Below are 17,275 nucleotides of genomic sequence, written 5' to 3' on the forward strand. Positions count from 1 at the left end.
GTCCCTTCCCCCAAACGCCCCCCATTCCTCTCCAGCCTGGGGGGCCAGGCTCTGCTGATGCCCCAGGGCAGCAGATTTGCCTTGAGTCTGGGGGAGAGTGAACCAGCTCCCGGGGCTGTGGCCCCACCTCGCTCAGCTGGGGTGGGGGTTTCTCCCCCTTTTGGGATGCGAAACAAGATGCCGGGCAGGATCCAGTACTGTGCACCCGATCACAGCAGCGAGGCTGTAAATCCGGCCACGGGAGCTCTCGTGTTTTATCTGCGACGTGGAATGCGCCCTGGTTTGGAGATCCCATCCCGTGCCACCACCCTTTGGAAATTCCCGTTGGGATCTGAATGCAGCAGGGCTCCCCACAGCATGTTATTGCAGCGGGGGAAAACACACCGGCTTGTGCCCGACGCCCTCGTGTTCGCAGCCGCGGCGCAGAGGCAAGGACGAAGTTAATCTTTGCTGACGGTGGAGTTAACACCTTGGCCGGTGAGCGGTAAGGCAGAGCCGGGAGCGGGCTGTGCCCCCGTGGATGGGTGACGGTGCTTCCCCCCACCCTGGTGTTTCTGGCCGGGTGAGCAGCCGGAGGGATGCAGTGGCTGGAAATCCGGCCACTTGTGTTTAGCTGCTTAAACGGGAGCTTAGCGGCTCAGCAAAGCTGTCCCCAATTATCTGCTGGGGGCCGAGCAGTAGGGAAGAGGGGGCTGATGTCTCCTCACGGCAGGTTTTGGAGCAGAAATACCCCGTGTAACTATTCTAGCTCTCAGCACCTACTTAAAATTTGCTCCCCTAGCTGACCCCCTCCCAGCTCGGTCATGAAGGTGCCAGTATGAGCGGCGATGCTGCTCTCAGCCCCCCCAGCATCCTTCCCCCACCCTGGGGGTAAGTCACAGAGGTTTCCGCAGGGATGTGCAGCCCCTGTGCTGCCCCAGCCTCACTTCCCTCTTTCCCCATCCAGGTGGGTAGCGGTGGATGGTGAAGAGATAGTCCCCTGGGATTTGGGGATACTGCAAGGGTCCAGGGCTGTCTCTGGCCACACGGAGGGGCTTGGTGACCCCCCAGTCATGCTGCTTCCCCCAGGACCCCGCGTGCCCTCTGGCCAGGCTGCACTGGCTGCACGCTCCTGCTGGCCCCTGCTCGCTCTCTCCAAGGAACTTTCCGAGAAATTCCTGGATTTATTTTCAGCTGCTGCACAGCAGCACCGTGCTGGGAAGAGGTGGGCAGCGGCAGAGGGGGGGGTCCATGCGGTGTGGATGGGCTCCCCCCCTTTGCCCAGCTCCTGACCCCTTTGGGCATGGAGGAGGGGATGAGGATGGGCTGCGAGGAGAGCTGCTGCTGCTCGCGCAGGGGTGATGTCCTGTGCAGGGTGTGGGGTCCCCCTAGACCCATCTCATCGGTGCTGACCCCCAGGATCTGCCTCCCCTGGTGCTACCAAAGCCCTGGCTCCCCATGGTGAGATGGGCATTGGGATGGAGATGATGCATGAGGATGGGTTAGGGGAACGGGGCGGGGGGCTGGGGCTGGTTTGGGAAGGCTGTGTGGGGCAGGGAGTATCAATGGGGCCAGTGGGACCACTTCGGACAATGAGATGCTGGGAACAGTAGGCATCAGGTGCTCTCAGGACAGCTGGTGCCCTTTGTGGGGCTGGGGGATCCCCCAATATGGGAACGAGCCACCCTGACCCCTTCCCACCCTCTGCGAGGGGCTCCGGCATCCCCCACTCCACACCGTGCCTGGCCAAGGGTATCTCCACTCCTGCATCCCTATCAGCAGGTCCCCAAGCCCTGGCCCGGCACTGGTGCAGGGACTGGGAGGCAAAATTAACCTGGCAGGGGGTGCAGGCAGGAGGTGCAGGCAGGAGGAGGAGGACTCTGGCTGTGCAGCTGGTTGGCCTCTCACTGGTTTTTGCCATGGGCAGGTTCGTCCCGTGGGATGCAGAGCGGGGAGCTGCTTTCCCGCGCTGCTGCATTGGTGCAGGATGCTCTTGGTGCTTTGTGGTGGCACCCAGCCCCATCCTGCCACCAGCCCAGGCACGGGGGGCTGTGTCCCCCCACCTCCACCATTTCCAGGCTCCTCTCTTCCACCTCATTTCACTTAATTATTATTTATTTTAGCTATGGGGAAGCAAAATGGGGCTCCTTGCTCCCCGGTGTCCCCCGCTCCCATCTGACCCACTTAGCGGGGCCATCTGGTCCCCGCGTGGGCAAAGCGGATTACCCTGCGCCGGGATCAGGGCTGGGCCGCTGCCGTCACCCCGGGGCCCCACCGGGGCTGACCACACCGGCAGCGTGATGGCACCGCCAGGGAGGGGACCCCCGGCAGCCCCCGCGGTGGGTGACCCAACCCTGCCAGCCTGTGTGCCTGCGCCCACTGGGACCCGGGCCCTCGCAGTCTGTGGGCTCACCCTGTGCACGTCTCTGTCCCTCTGTCCCTCTGTCCCTCCCTCTGTTCCTCTGTCCATCCATCCCTCTGTCCCTCCGTCCCTCCATTATCTGTCCGTCCATCCCTCCCTCCGTCCATCCCTCCCTCTGTCTCTCTGTCCATCCATCCCTCTCTCTTGTCCGTCCATCCCTTTGTCCATCCATCTTCTGGCCATTTGTCTGTCTGTCCCTGTGTCCCTTCCTCTGTTCCTCTGTCCATCCTTCTGTCCATCCCTCCCTCTGTCCATCCATCCATCTGTCCCTGCGTCCCTCCATTATCTGTCCTTCTGTCCATCCATCCCTCCCTCTGTCCATCCCTCCCTCTGTCCTTCTGTCCCTCCATCATTGTGTCCCTTGGTCCATCCTTCCCTCCGTCCATCCCTCCCTCTGTCCATCCCTCCCTCTCTCCTTCTGTCCCTCCATCATTGTGTCGCTCTGTCCATCCCTCCATCCATCCCTCTGTCCCTCCGTCCCTCCATTATCTGTCCGTCCATCCCTCCCTCTGTCTCTCTGTCCATCCCTCCCTCTCTCTTGTCTGTCCATACCTTTGTCCATCCATCTTCTGGCCATTTGTCTGTCTGTCCCTCTGTCCCTTCCTCTGTTCCTCTGTCCATCCCTCCCTCTGTTCCTCCGTCCATCCATCCATCTGTCCCTCTGTCCATCCATCCATCTGTCCCTGCGTCCCTCCATTATCTGTCCTTCTGTCCGTCCATCCCTCCCTCTGTCCATCCCTCCCTCTGTCCTTCTGTCCCTCCATCATTGTGTCCCTCTGTCCATCCCTCCATCCATCTGTCCCCTTTCCCCCGCTCCCCTAACGGAGCAGGGATGCACCTCCCCACCCTGCTGTCCCCCCGCGCCGTCCATCCACCCGTCGGGTTGTCGTTTCACCCTTCCACGCCCCAGATGTGCCCCCACCCCCACCCCGTCAGCTGTGCGCCCCTGCCCCACCCGCCAGCTGTCCACCCGCTCGCCCTCCCCCCTCCTGGAGCCCCCCCGTCCCTTCCTTCCCTCCTTTTTTTCCCCTTTTTCTCCTTCTTCCCTTCCCCTGTTTTTAATTTTTCCGGTTTTCCCTTGCTTTCTTTGCCTTTTTCTTTCCCCTTTCGCATTTCTTTTCTCCCCTTCCCCCCGCCCCCTGCCCCCCGCCCCGCCCGGTCTCTGCTGCCCCCTGCCGGCCCCGCACTGCCACCGACCCGCCCCCAAGCCCCGCCCCCAAGTCCGCCCGAAGCCCCGCCCCGCCCGTCACGCGCCGCGCGGGTTCCGGGGGCGGGCGGTGCGCGGCGCGCGCAGGTGGGGCGGGGCGGGGCCGTGCGCGAGGATGCGCGGGTGGGCGGGGGTGCAATGGGGGATGCGGGGTGGGGGGGCAGGGGCAGTGGGGGGGGTGCGGGGGGGGAGCAGGGGCAGTGGGGGGGGTGCGATGGGGATGGGGTGCAGGGGGGGTGTGCAGGAGGTGTGCATGGGGTGCAGGGGGGGTGCAGGGGTTGCGGGGGGGGGGGGAGAGGGGCACCCAGTGCATGGCCGAAATTAGGCGCGGGGGGGGGGCTGTGGCGTGGGACGTGTCCTGCGTGGGGGTCGGGTGGGGGCAGAGCCTGGGCTGAGGGTGCTGCCAGCACCCGCCCTACTTGGCCCCTGTCCCGTCCCCCCCCGTCCCCCCCCCCCATTCCTCCTGCTTTGGAGGCCGAGCCCCCCTGAGCCCAGCTCTGCAGGGGGCTGTGGGGTGACCGCCCCCAGGTGGGGCTGTGGGGGCGCTGGGCACCCCTCAGCCGCATCCTGGGGGCGCCCGTGTCCTGGGGAGCTGTGTCCTGGCTGGGTTGTGGGTACCGGCCCCCCACGGCCACGGTCACGGTCACTGCCTGGCCCTGGGGGCTGTTACTGGGGAGTTATTGCCGGGGCGGTGGGTTATTACCGGGATAATTGGTTATTACTGGGGCAGCAGGTTAGTACCGGGATAGTTGGCTATTACTGGGGCAGTGAGTTATTACCGGGGTAGTTGGTTATTACCGGAGCAATGGGTTATTACCAGGGCGGCTGTGGGTTCGCAGACATCCCACCCGGTGGGGGTGGCCACCCGCGTCCCCATGCAGGCAGGAGCCGGCTCTGGGCCATGAGCAACACCACAGCCCCCACAGCCCCGGGCGCAGCAGGCGACTCACTGGTGGGCTACGTCCTGGGACCCTTCCTCCTCGTCACCCTCCTCGGTGCCCTCCTGGCCATGGTGAGTGGGGGCTGGGGAGGGCTGGGGGGCACCAAAGCATTGCCCCGAACCCTGTACCTGCTTACACCTTTCCCTGCAGGTGATGTACGTCCAGAAGAAGCGGAGGTGAGCGTGGGGGTGTGGGGCTGGGGGGTCAGGGGGACACGCACCGGTCACCGCTCAGCCAACGTCCCCCTGCCAGGTTTGACCGGCTGCGCCACCGGCTGCTGCCCATGTACAGCTACGACCCGGCCGAGGAGCTGCAGGAGTCGGAGCAGGAGCTGCTGGTGGAGGCGGAGGACACCTGGGTGGGTCAGCCCACGGGGGTGCGTGGGGGGCTGCGTGGGTCGCTGGCTAGCTGTGCGCGGTGCTGTGGGATTTGCTATTTATGTCATTTTTTGCATGAAAAATCAGCATTAAGCAACAGCCAGTTCAGGAATGCGTGGGGATGGCTGAGCCGGGGTGGAAGCCCCCTGGGTTCCGGGAGCCCCCCGAGAGTTTGGGGGGAATCCAGAGGTTTGGGGAGGGTTGGGCTGCACAGCCGGTGCTGGTGCTTTTCCGCTTGCCCCGACGCCGTTCAGGGATGCCTGGCACCGGGGCAGGGGGGGGGGTCCAGGCTGGGGCCACCCACCGTGCCCTCCCAAGGGTGCTGAGGGCACGCTCTCCATCGCAGGCGGCGCCCGGCTGGGGGAGTTCCTCGTCCCGGCAGCCCCCCCGCGGGGACTGGAAGGCCTGATGCTGCCCGGAGAGCTGGGACCGAATCCTGCCCGCAGGAGGCAAGGGAGGACGGTATCGGCACCGGCGCTGCCACCTTCGCCATCCGCCGGGAAGGGCAGGATGCGCCCACGGTACCATGGCGATGCCAGCGGCTGCAGCCTGGGAGCAATCCCACCCCGTGAGCACTGACGATAACGGGTTCTCTCCCACCTTAGCACCTATTTTTGCCATTTTTTTTGCTTGAATCACCCCGCCAAGCCCTTAAAACACAGCAGGCAGGACGGGCAGGACTAGCACCGGGGCCAGGCAAGCAGCCGGGTACAAGGGCTGTGCCCCCAGGCACAGAGGGCAGGATGGCGGCCGGGGAGCAGCGTGGTGTGTGCTAGAGCAAATAAATATTATTTTTTGGGGGGTTTCTCTGCATTCAGCCCAGAGCCTCCCACATCGGGCAGGGGGGGTTCAGCAGCACGGGCACTGCTGGACCACGGGCCAGCCCGACGCCGAGGTGCTCAGCATCCTGCATCCCTCCCTCGCCAGCAGCACGGCTCGGTTTGCTGATAAAAAGGCGTCGAGGACAGGAGTTTGGCGGGGGCTGGCAGGGTTTTGCCTGTTTCTGTTTCCATCGGCAGCTCCTGTCCGTCCCGGCGGAGGATGGCTGGCACCGTCACGGATATCCCTGTGGAGAAGGTGGCCGCTCCATGCCCGTCAGCTCTCCCTGCATGGAGAAAACCTGCTCCCACCCTGCTGCCGGGGCCGGACCCCAGCCAGAGTCCAGGGCGGAGGCATCAAACATCCATAAAATGTTTTATTCAAGTAACTGCAAATAGGAAACCAAAAGGTCGTTAACAGCAGACCAAAAAAAAAAAGAAAAAAAAAAAAAGAAAACAAAAAAAAACCCAAATCCCAATTTTCTCCCACCGGGGCCGCCCGGCACCGACCTCCGGTCCCGCTGCAGCAGTTGTGCAAGGGCAGTGTGGTGGGGGAGCATCCCGCATTCCCCCCACCCCACTGCCCTGCCAGCCTCTATCCCTTGAAGCAGCAGAGCAACCTAGACCTCAAAATAACAATTTTTTTAAAAAAAAAAAGCCCAAAAAAAGGGGAAGGAAAAAAATACCCCAGGGCCCCCAGCAACACCCCGAAAAAGGAAACACGGAGCCAACGATGCCCCGGCAGCTGGCACAGCAGCAGCATGTCTGTGAGTTCAGAGAGTGGAACTTAAATATCCAGAGGTAGTTGTGAATGAAAGGAAAAAAAAAAAAAAAGTATTTTTTCTAAAAAAAAAAATATATATATACCAAAACCTATGAGGAAGGGGCTGCCCCGAGCCAGCCCCACTTGGGCACCCCCAGGGATGGGTGCTGAGCCCCGGCGTCACGGCGGGAGCTGCTCTCCCACACACAGTGCAGTCACCCGGGACTGGGGGGGGGTGGGGGGGGGAACAACACACAAGGGGGGTTTTGCCCAGGGTAGCAGCAGGCCAGAGCGAAGGTCTAATGCATGTGGGGGTCTCGCCTTTGCTGACCCCCCTGTCTCTTCCCTGCAGAAATCCCGGGGCAAAGCCCGGTGCTCAGGGGGCAACCAGCACCCGCTTTGGATGGGTGAGATCATGGAGGGGGGCAGCAAAGGTGGGGGGGGTCCCAGCCCCAGCTCTCTGCCAGGCACCCCCTGTGCCAGTGGGGCTGCTCCACAAAACCCAGCGCTGGGGAGAGGGGGGAGCCGGGGCGAGTGCCCCCCCCCCTCTGGGCCGGGGGGGCTGCGGGGGCTGCCCAAGCTGGGCCGTTTTCCAGTGCTGCCGTTGTCTGAGGGTGAGGAAGGAGCGGAGGAGGGAGGAGGAAAAAGCCAGGGCGGCCCGGTGGGTTTCTCCCCGTCCCTCTCCCCCGGCCGCCGAGGACGCGGGACCGCCAGGCGATGAGGTAGCGCCGGTTTGGGAGGTTTCACTGCTCGTCCTCGGATGATTCCTGGGAAATGTTCACCTCCTCCTCGTCCTGCTGCTGCAAGCCAAGGGAGTGCAGTCAGGGGGTGCCAGGGGCTGTGCCCCCCCCCCCGCCCCATCACCCCTGGAGGGTGGCCAGACACATCACACCCCTTATGCAAAGAGGGAAACTGAGGCACCAGCATCCTCCTGAGTTTGGGACTGGTCCTTGCTCCAGGTTTAACCATTACAGGTTAAATCCCAGGTAAGACCCCCCCGGGTGGGCTTGCAGCGAGGAGGGGGGGGGGAGCCACATGCCCTGGGTGCACACCCCCCCTGCAAGCCTGACACTGTGGTCCCCAGTGCCACTGCCGTGTCTCCAGTTGGCAGTGGGAATGCTGGTGGCGGCAGGACTGGCTGTCTGTGGCCAGGCGGCCGTGAGCATCACGGCCCCGCACGCGGCGGTGAGTCAGGGCTGAGTGTGAGTGTGAGTCAGCGCCGGCCCCCGCTTCCTCCCGCTCCATTCATAAAAAACCCACCGCAGCCAGTGGCTGCCAGAGCGGGACAGAGTGTCCCCAGCATGGCCCTGCTGGCACGGGACAGGCTCGTTCCCACCCCACCCAACTGGCTGCCCACCCTGGGGTCCCTGAAACAGCCACTGGTGCTGTGCCACTGGTGCAGGACACCCAGGATGTGCCCCCCTCGTTTGCTGGTCCCAGCCCTTCGCCCTCTGGAAGGAATTTAAGTGGGAAAAGGGGCCAAACCCTGCATGGGGCAGAGCAGTCGCACCTGGAGGATGCTCTGGGGTGGCTCCTGCATCCCAGCGTGTGGCAACAGTTCCTGGGCATGGGGACATGCCCATGCATGGGGTGGCCTGGGGCTGGGGACAGTGGGATGTGGTTGCTGGGAATGGAAATCCCAGCCATCCGGGGGATGCTCATGGGTGCCCAGCAGCCGCCTGAGCTCTCATGGGGCTGCAAATTGGGGGGTGGAGTGGGGGTGGGAGGGGAAGGGGAAAGGGGGCGGAAAATGAAACGGAGGGGGGAAAGCACAAGGTGAGAGGGTGGCTGCAGCGCTGGGGGGATGCTGCACACACAGGCTGCAGGAATGGCGTGCTGGTGACACTGGGTGACAATGGGTGCCAGGTAAGTGCGTGCCAGCGTGCCACCGCGGCAGGGACCTGCGCATGACCCCCACGGAGAGGTGGGGGAGCAGGGATGGCTCACAGCCCCCAGCACTGGGGCAGGGCAGGGCAGGGCAGGGCACGGAGCCCATCCTGTGCCACACTGTGTCCCCTTTTTGCTCACTGCTCTGCTGTCCTGCAGCCTGGCAGCATTTACCCCACACGTGTGGGGGCAGCCGGAGGGCTGCTGTGTCCCCACAGTGCCCAGCACCCTGCCAGGGTGGAGGAGGCAGGGAAAAGCCCACTCACCGATTTTTTGGGTCGGCCTCGAGGTTTTCTCCCTGGTGTGACTGCAGCTTTCTGAGCCAAAATAAAAACCAAGATGTTTTGGTCAGGCGGGGGCCGTCCCCTCGTCCCCAGGATGCTGTTGGGGGGGGGCAGGGGGTGGTATTCCCCTTCCTCCCACCCATGACTTGCCAAATTCATCACCCCAATGGCATCTCCCGGATTGCTGCACCCAGGTGGCCCCGGGGCCACAGCCAGGCCCCCCCGCCCCCCCCTGCAGCCGGCTTCCAGCACCGGGATGGCCCCGGCCCTGTGACTCATGAGGCGGGCGCAGGATGTGACTCGCATGTTTTGCAAACACGTTTATCGCGGGTATCCACATGCTGACACGTGGTCCGCGGCTCCCCCCACCTTCCCTGGAGGCCAGTGCCGAGACGCCCCCACCCCACACCTCCCGGGGCTGGATCTGCCCTGAACTGGCTGTAATTGAGCTCCAAATGGATTTGTCGTCCCTGTCCCCAGCCACCTACCCTGCCTTTCGGGGTGGCCTTGTTTTTACTGCCCTTCGGCCGTCCACGGGGTCTCTTGGGGATCGGGGCCTCGCTGGGCTCCTGCTGGAGGGAGAGTGGAGGGGGATCATTGTGGATGAGGGTCCCCAGGGAGGGAGCCATGCCCAGGGGGGCTCCCAGTGCAGCAGCGCACCCTGAGATGCTCCAGGCTGGGAGTCCCATTCTCCCCAGCAGACCCAGGCAGGGCAGAGATGCTCTTGCACGTGGCACTGTGAGCACTGGTTGCACTGGGATTGGTGGCCAGGCACAGGCCCCTGTGCGTCCTTCAGCTGGGCATGTACGTCACCCATCCCACCCTGGCATTAATCGCTTGGCTTAGCCAGACGGTCCCCACAGGTTTCTCAGCACCAGACCCCGGCTTGCTGCCGGTGCCGCTGCCCTGCAAAGCGTTGGGCAACCCGCAAATTGCCTTTTCTGTGGGAAAATGATGCGCACAAACCCCACCTGCCCTTGGGGGGGGGCTAGGGGCGGGTTGGCACTATAAAGGTTCCAGCAGCATCTTATCCTTCTGAGCAGCTTTTGCTAATGGGGCTTTAATTAGCCCATCTGCAAAGGCAGGTTCAGCTGCAGCCTGGGGAGGAGCAAGGGGAAGGCTCCAGCCCTTCCCTGGGTGAGGAGCAGCTCTGAGGGGGGTGGGTGGGCTGTGAAGCCCCCCAGGAGGGTTTTGCTGAGGGTGAGCACCCAGGAGGTGCTGCTCAAAGGGAGGTAGGGGGAATGCGCCATGGGCGGCCCCCTCCCTGCCTGGGGGATGCTGCCAAGGTGCAAGTAGGGGGGTTTCTTGCTGTCCCATATGATGGCATCGCTCCCCAGTGGGGTGCCCCCCCCTCCTTTCTCCCAGGGGACCCCACGTACCTGTGGCTTCTTCCTGGGCCGGCCCCGGCCCCTCTTCTCCGACACGTCCTTCTCCCCCTTGGAGGCCAGGGGCTGGCTGGATTTGGCGCTGGATTCGCTCATCGTCCTTCCAGCAGCGGTGGAGTGGGAACAGGAGGAAGGTCAGTCAGTGATGGCTTGCCATGCTGGCTGGCACTGCTCCCCCCAGCCCTCTCCCCAGGGCAGGAGGCCACGGAAGTGACTCGCTGGGCCACAAGGGATGAGCTGAGCCACCGGAGCTTCCCATGGACTCAGCCTGGCCATACCTCTGCCACCTGCTGCCCCCAGGTAAGGATGCTTGGCGCCCTCAGCTGCCACCTGGTACCTCTGTGGGGATGGGGGCAGCTGGTGGGGTATCAGCATGGACAGAAGGTGACAAGGAGCAGAGTCCCCCCTCCAAGAATGCGTCTTAAAATTAAAATTCAGCTGAAATGAGCAGCTTCTGCCCTGCTTCAGCCCTTCCCGGAGGCTCAGCTGCATCCTGCCCCTCTCCCAGCATGGAGCGGGGACCAGCCCGTGCCCAGGGCACTGCCAGGGCTAGCAGGGCCCGTGGCGGAGAAAACAAAAGCATCACTAAGAGCTATGCCTGGAAGAGACCCCCACCTGTATTTTTGAACCCCCCCAAGCCCATTCAGCAGCACCACGCCGTGGGCTGCGGGGCTTTTCTGCCCCAGAAACGCAGAGCACCTTGGGCAGGCACGACCCTTCCTCAGGCTGCTGCAAAAGCTGTATCTGCAAAACCGTCGCTGCTGCACCCGTGTCCCTCCTGCAAACAGACCTTTGGCCCGTGCCGGTCCCCGCTGTGCCGTCCCTGGCACAGCCGCTCCCCACCGGTGCCCTGTGGCAATGCCCCGGTGCAACCAGCCCAGGCCAAGGCGCGGGGATGGAGCACGTGCCTGAGGCTGCCGGGCTGGACCCCAGCAGTGGGACCCCCTTGCTGCTCCCCAGTCTCATGGCCCTAATGACCAGCCACACGTGGCGGCTGGTGCTCTCCCATGGCTGGAAGAGGCTCTGGGTGCTCAGACCTCCCCGGCTCACCCATCCCTGCTCCCTACCTTCTCGCGGGGGGGGGCTGCAGCTGCATCCCTTCTGGGGATACAACCTGCATCCTCCCAGCACAAACTGGGGAGCAAAACGAGCCGGCTGCAGGGCAGGAGTCCTGACTGAAACCCGTGGCACGGACACCCCACTCGATCAGCCAGCGCCCTGGTGCTAAGGCAGCTCCCGCAGTCCCCAGCAGGAATTTGGGGAGCAGCAGCTTGGCCAGCCCTTCCTGCAGAGCCTGTTCCCTTGCCCCAAAAGGAGGAGAGTGGCTCCAGATTTAATCTGGAGTCCTTGAAAGCCCAGACATGCTGCTGGTACCAACAAGTTGGAACAGGACGAGCGGTGGCACGGCACCGGGGCCTCTGGGCATCCCCGTGGGGGTCCCAGGCCCTGGAAGGGTGGTGCAGGCTCCCACAGCCCTGCTTGACCCCCCGCACCCAGGGTGGGATGCTGCACCCCTGCACCCTGCTCCTGCCACCCCGGCTGGGTTTAGGGACAGGCACTGCCTGGCACTTGTCCTAGGGACCCTGCATTGTCCCCTCCCCTGTGCATGTCCCAAAGGGCTGGATGGGTTTCCTTGCTCGTGGGGAAAACCCACAGAGCAAAAGGCTCCACGTCCCCTTTCTACCTCCACGCTTCCCCAGGGGGGGTAGGGAAAACCTGCTTTTCCAGAGCTGTGGGGCCAGTTCCACACCCAGCTCCCAGCCCAGGAGCCAGGAGGATGGGCTCCAGGCTGGAAGGGAGCAGGATTGCTACCACAGCCCCAGTGCTTACCGGTGACCCCAGGGAAGAGAGCAAGATTGTACCACAGCCCCGGTGCTTACGGATGACCCCAGGCATGGGGTACCTGCTCTGCTCCTTGGTGGGGTGACCGTGGCCGTGCTGAGGGAGGGCACCTGCTCGGAGCGATGTGACATTTCCCTGCAGAAACAGGGCTGCGAGAGCAGCGTCCCGGTCTTGCTGCCTGGGACACTTGGCTAGAAAATCACAGCGTTGCTCTGGGATGGATGGTGCAACCTCCCTGGGTCACCTCCTGCTCCGGGGACCGTCCCTGCACCCCTGCCCTGGCTCTGACCCATGTCCCCTGAGCACAGCAGCCCCCCAGCCCAGCTTCTCCTGCAGGCTGTGTGCCCAGTCTGTGCGCAAAGACGGAGGCACCCTCCCTGCGGGGTTCATAATGTTTGATTTTGAGCAACTGTTTTCAATTTGGATGGTGTTAGAGCAGCTGGGACAGCACTAGCTACCAGGGAGAGCGGGGTTGTGGGGGGAGCCAGGGTGCTGAGCCCCCCAAGGATGCTGAGCCTCCATGGGGTGGCTGAAGCAGGTGCAGGCGAGACGTGCGGTGCGAGGAGCCGTGCTCAGACGTTCAAGGCCTTTTAAAAAAAAAACACGTCAGCTCCCACTCCCCTCTGGAAGTGACTCACGAGTGCAAAACAACAACAAAAACCACCCTCGGATTCTTTTTTTTTTTTTTTTTGGGGGGGGGAGAGACAGAAACCACGCTGTCGGGTAAACACCCTGAAAATATTACTCACAGCATCCCAGAACCCTTCAAGGATTCTCTTTACAAAAAAAAAAAAAAAAAAAATTTCGACTTGGGAAAGGAAAACGCCGGCCAGCTGACTGGGGGCTGGTATGAGTTTGTCGCTTTTTAATCTTTTTAAGTCAATCTTTGACAGAGAAAACGCAGCCTCTGAGCCACGCCGTACCCCCTCCTCTAGCTGGAAATTGCTGGGCCCAGCATGGCCCCCCACCCTGCTGCGCTCCCCTCCATCCTGCCAAGGATGGGCCCTACACAGGGGGCCAGCATGGGATGCTGATGGGACCCCCCCCCCCCATGGGGATGCTGCCGGGTACAGCCCCCCATGCCCCCGCAAAGTTCTTGGAGCTGGGGAAAGCACGTGTGCTTTCCCACCCATCCCTCTGCCACCTCCAAACTCCTCCCAGGGGCTCCAGAGCTGAGACCACCCCAGGGGACCGAGGGCTCTGTACCCTGCTCTGGCAGGGGGCGTGAGGAGGAGGATGCCTGGGTGGGAGATGGGAGATGCTCCCACCTTCCCAGCCAACACCCCCCCTTTCCCAGCTGGGCGCGATGCTCCCTGGCTCGGTGGCACCTGCCTGGCCCTGGGTGCACCCTGATCCTGCGGGATGGTGCCGGGGATGCCACGGGAAGCAGCTCCAGCCCCACTGGAAGGCAGCAAAGCTGTCCAGGAGGGAGGGAGCAGCGATGTTGCCATGGAGGAAAGGAAGCAGCTGAGAGAAACCTTTCCAGGCAGGGAGGAATCGGGTGGAGAGGAGGGCAGGGGACTGCTGGGCTCCCCGAGGCTGGCAGGGATAAATCTCTGCAAGGTTTGGAGGTGGAAGGGCTACATCTGCCTCTTGATCGATAGAGTTGGGGGAAGGAAAACATCCTTCCCTCTCCATCCTTATGGATGGTGCGTTGCCAGACTCTCCTCCCGCATCCCCCTCTGCTCCGTGACACGAGCTGGGCCGTTCTCAGCAGCCACCTCTTGCAACAAGCCAGGGGTGGGCTGCAAAAGAGAGACCCTGGCCCCTCGGAGCGATGCTCCTGGGTGCTCCTGGGCCTGCTCCTGCCTTCCCCCCCCCACACCCGCGCTGGCTTACACCACTCTGTGCAAATAACCCCCATAAATCCCCCGCTCCTGCCACCTACTCCTAGATTAAACAAACCAGCCCAGGAGAAGCGGGGAGCCAGGCGGTGGCTTAGATCTTATTTACAAAAAAAAAAAAATTAAAAAAATAGAATTTTTTTTTTTTTTCACGCCCAGGAAATCTACCCTGATTGCAGCGGGAGAAGGATCCCGGCCGCACCTCCTGGCAAAGGGAGGCCGGGAGAGGGAGGAGGGGGAGGAATAGTGGAGCAGAAGTTGAAGAGCCAGTTCGGCAGGGGTGCGAGGGCTGCGGAGGGATGTGCGCAGCTCCTCGTTAGGACGAACCCTCCAGGGGGCTGCTTTGAAGGCCCCCCCCTGGCCTGCTATTAAGCAAAGTCGTCGTCCCCCCCCCCCTTCCTTCCTGGGCATGTATAATAAAAGGAAGTGATAAAAGAAAGGAAGGAGGGAGGTGGGGGAAGAAAGAAAAGAGGCAGGAAGGGCACCATCATCACACGCTTTGTGAAGCCCCTGCCCTGCGAGGTGTAATAAAAGCCCGAGCGGAGCCAGCGCTGGGTGGCATCACCCCCCCGCTGGGGAGGGGGGGGAGGGGAGGGGACTGAGCCCCAGCCCCAGCCGTGCAACTTTGCACCGACCTGTGCGTCCCCCCCCCCCCCGCTCCGTGAGCCGCGCGTGGCCCCCTTGCCCCGACTCCCCCCGCTTTGCACCGACCCCCCTGCACCGACCCACCCCCGTCCGTGCACCAGCCGCGGCCCCACGCACCTTGCACCGGCCCGGCCCCACGCACGCCCCCGGCCCCACGCACCTTGCACCGCCCCCCCCCAGCGAGGGGGTTCCCGGGGGCGGCCGCTGCACCCCGGGGCCGTGCGCCGCCACCACCCCCCCCCCCTCCTCCCGGGAGGTGCGGGGCGTTTGCACCACCCGAAACCGAGCAAGTGAAGGAAAAGTCCCGCAGCCGGCACCGAGGACCACCCCCCCTCTCCGACCCCCCCCCGCCAGGTGCATCACCCTATTAATAACAATAATTAATAACAAGAATAATACCGAGAGGCATTGCCGAGCCGGCCCGCCGCACGCACACACGCGTCCTTGCAAATACAGAGCAAACCGGGGGCGATCGTGCAAAGCATGCGGGGGGGTGGGGGGCAGCACAGCCCCGGGACCCCCCCCAACCACCCTCCCAGCACCCCCTGGCCCTCCCCCGCGCCCCCCGCAGCAAAAAGCAAAGATTAAAGGCCGGCACTCACAGTCAGCTTGATCTCGGAGCTGGGTGCTTGGGGTGTTTTGGGTGGTTTGGTTTGGTTTTTTTTGTTTTTTTTGGTTTTTTTTTTGGTGGTTTTTAGGTTGTTTGTTTGTTTTGGTTTTTTTTTTTCTCCTGGCGTGTCTGTGTTGTGAAGCGAATTAAACCCCCCCCCTCCCGGCGGCTGCTGCTGCTCGCAAATGCGGATCTGAAAGGAGAAGGCAGAGAGAGAGGCTGCGACTCACACACGCATCCACAGCTCAGCCAGGCCCCCCTCTTATTTATATAAATAATAAAGAGAGAGGAAAAAAAAAAAATTGCTCCAGGAGGAAGGAAGCTGGGTCAAAATCATTTGCAGGGAATGAGGAAAAAAAAAAAAAAAAAAAAAAAAAAAGGAAAAAAAAAGGGGGGGGGGGAAGGGGGGGGAGAGGGGGGGAAAGGAGAGAGCTCCCAGCCTTACTGGAGGGGATCCAGCTGCTAAAAATAGCAAAATCACACTCGAAATTAAATAAGGGCACCCAGGCTAACGGGAGCTTCCAGCCCTTGCGGCGGGGGGAGGGGCCGGCTGCATCACGGCCGCCGGGGGCGGGCAGCGGCGGCGCCGGGAGCGATAGGTCCGTTCAAAGGGCCGCGGCGGGTGGCGGCTGCGCCCCCCGCCCCAGCCCCGGGGGCGGCCCAGGGTCCCTCCCCCGGGGGGGAAACATCCCTCCACCCCACCCCCCAGGCGGCTGCTGCAGCGATGCTCCCGCCTGGGGCGGTGGGGGGTGTGAGGACCCCTCCGTGCCCCCCGGCTGGCCTCGCCGTGGGGACAGCCCCCCACTCTCCCCAGGTTGCCTCCACGCCACAGCGGTTTTTTTTTGGGGTGGGGAGCATCACCGGGGGGGGGGGGAAGCACGAGGACCCCTCCGTCCCCCCCAGCTGGCCTCGCCGTGGGGTAACCCCCCCCCTAGGTGCCCCCACGCCACAGCGGGGGTTGGGGGAGGGGGGGGGGGCGATGCGGGTGCGAGGACCCCTCCGTGCCCCCCAGCTGGCCTCGCCGTGGGGAGCCGCCCCCCCGCAGGTGCCCCCATGCCGCAACGGAGGGTTTTTTTTGGGGGGAAGCATCACCGGGCTGTGCCATGCACCGGGGCTGTGTGGGTGCGAGGACCCCTCCATGCCCCCCAGCTGGCCTCGCCGTGGGGTAACACACACACCCCCCCCGGTGCCCCCACACCACAGCGGGGTTTTGGGGGGGGGGGAAGCATCACCAGGGGGGGTGGAAGCACCGGGTCTGTGCCATGGGTGACAACGCACGATGCTCTTTTCCTTTTGCAGCCTCCCTGCCAGGTTAACACCCCCCACCCCACCCCCCCCCAAAAAAAAAAACAACAAAAAAACCAAAAAACCAACCCCTCTGGTCCCCATCTAGAGGCACCAGCGGTGGGTGCTCCATCCCCAGCCCCCCACTCCCCCTCCAAGGGCTGGCTGGGTTATGTCGCGATATTGATTTTATTTTTTATTACAGCACCACCGCAGAAATGGGAGGCTGGTGTGGAACTGGGTCTGGTCCTGCCTCGGGGATCGGGGAGGGGGGGTGGGGTGGTGGGAGCTGGTGAGCAGCCCTGAGACCCCCCCGGGGTTTAAGCAGACGATTGGCTCGGGCTGCAGTAAAGAACTTTTATCCTGAATTCCTGTGATCTCTTTTGGAAGTGGTTTAAGTCAGTCCGGAGTAGGAACCAAGAGCTGCTCACCACGTAGGTACCCCAAAACTCACACCCCCCCCATGTCCGAGGGGCAAGGGATGTCAGGCATTGGAGATCTTGTGGTGAGTTTTTTCTTGGGATATAAAGAAATCCAGAGCTCAGCATCCTGTCAGTGACAAACCTGTGCAACATTCCCCCAAACGCCTGTGGAAATGCGAATTGCAAATTCAATGGAAACTCACTTCAGGTGCTTTTGAGCATCCAAGGGTTGAAATCCGGAGTTAGGAGCTGAACTTCAGACTGGCTGGATTTAAGTTTCGGGCAGGTTTTTATTTAAAAAAAAAAAAAAAAAAAAGGCACCTTTGAAAATGTGAAACTTGGGAGTATCAATACCTGCATGTGCAAAACTTGTTCAGCAGGGAAGATTTATGATGAAAAAAGAAATAAATCAAACCGAGCTGGGCACCCTGGCAATTCTGTTTTGCTAATTGTTATTTGGATTTTTAAAATCCCCTGCAAATTCCCCCTGACTAAAACACAATCAGAGCACTGTCCCTTCCTGACGATTAAAAACTGAAAGCAAAGTGGGGGGAAAACACCACAC

General features: G+C 62.4%; 2 protein-coding genes across 15 annotated transcripts; one reads left to right on the forward strand and one right to left on the reverse strand.

Moving 5' to 3' along the window:
- The first annotated feature begins 377 nt into the window (after nt 1–377).
- SMIM29 (small integral membrane protein 29) lies at nt 378–5,966 on the forward strand. 11 transcript variants are annotated; one of them, XM_080367564.1, is made up of 5 exons: nt 378–2,378; nt 4,448–4,620; nt 4,700–4,725; nt 4,802–4,907; nt 5,273–5,966. In XM_080367564.1, exons 2-5 carry the CDS (start codon nt 4,510–4,512, stop codon nt 5,333–5,335), a joined length of 306 nt encoding a protein of 101 aa, XP_080223690.1. In that variant the 5' UTR covers nt 378–2,378; nt 4,448–4,509; the 3' UTR covers nt 5,336–5,966. The 11 variants fall into 11 exon arrangements, with proteins under 11 accessions (XP_080223690.1, XP_080223685.1, XP_080223691.1 ...); XM_080367559.1 differs by lacking the exon at nt 378–2,378 and adding an exon at nt 3,678–3,695; XM_080367565.1 differs by lacking the exon at nt 378–2,378 and adding an exon at nt 3,708–3,731.
- Nucleotides 5,967–6,108: 142 nt separating this feature from the next.
- HMGA1 (high mobility group AT-hook 1) lies at nt 6,109–15,397 on the reverse strand. 4 transcript variants are annotated; one of them, XM_080367573.1, is made up of 5 exons: nt 14,997–15,397; nt 10,058–10,163; nt 9,167–9,247; nt 8,661–8,711; nt 6,109–7,304 (listed from the first exon to the last, which is right to left on the reverse strand). In XM_080367573.1, exons 2-5 carry the CDS (start codon nt 10,157–10,159, stop codon nt 7,251–7,253), a joined length of 288 nt encoding a protein of 95 aa, XP_080223699.1. In that variant the 5' UTR covers nt 10,160–10,163; nt 14,997–15,397; the 3' UTR covers nt 6,109–7,250. The 4 variants fall into 4 exon arrangements, with proteins under 4 accessions (XP_080223699.1, XP_080223698.1, XP_080223697.1 ...); XM_080367572.1 differs by having other exon boundaries at nt 9,167–9,250; nt 14,997–15,391; XM_080367571.1 differs by having other exon boundaries at nt 6,109–7,307; nt 14,997–15,383.
- Nucleotides 15,398–17,275: the final 1,878 nt, after the last annotated feature.

Source organism: Falco punctatus, assembly GCF_963210335.1.
Source record: "Falco punctatus genome assembly, chromosome: 17".
NCBI lineage: Eukaryota > Metazoa > Chordata > Aves > Falconiformes > Falconidae > Falco > Falco punctatus.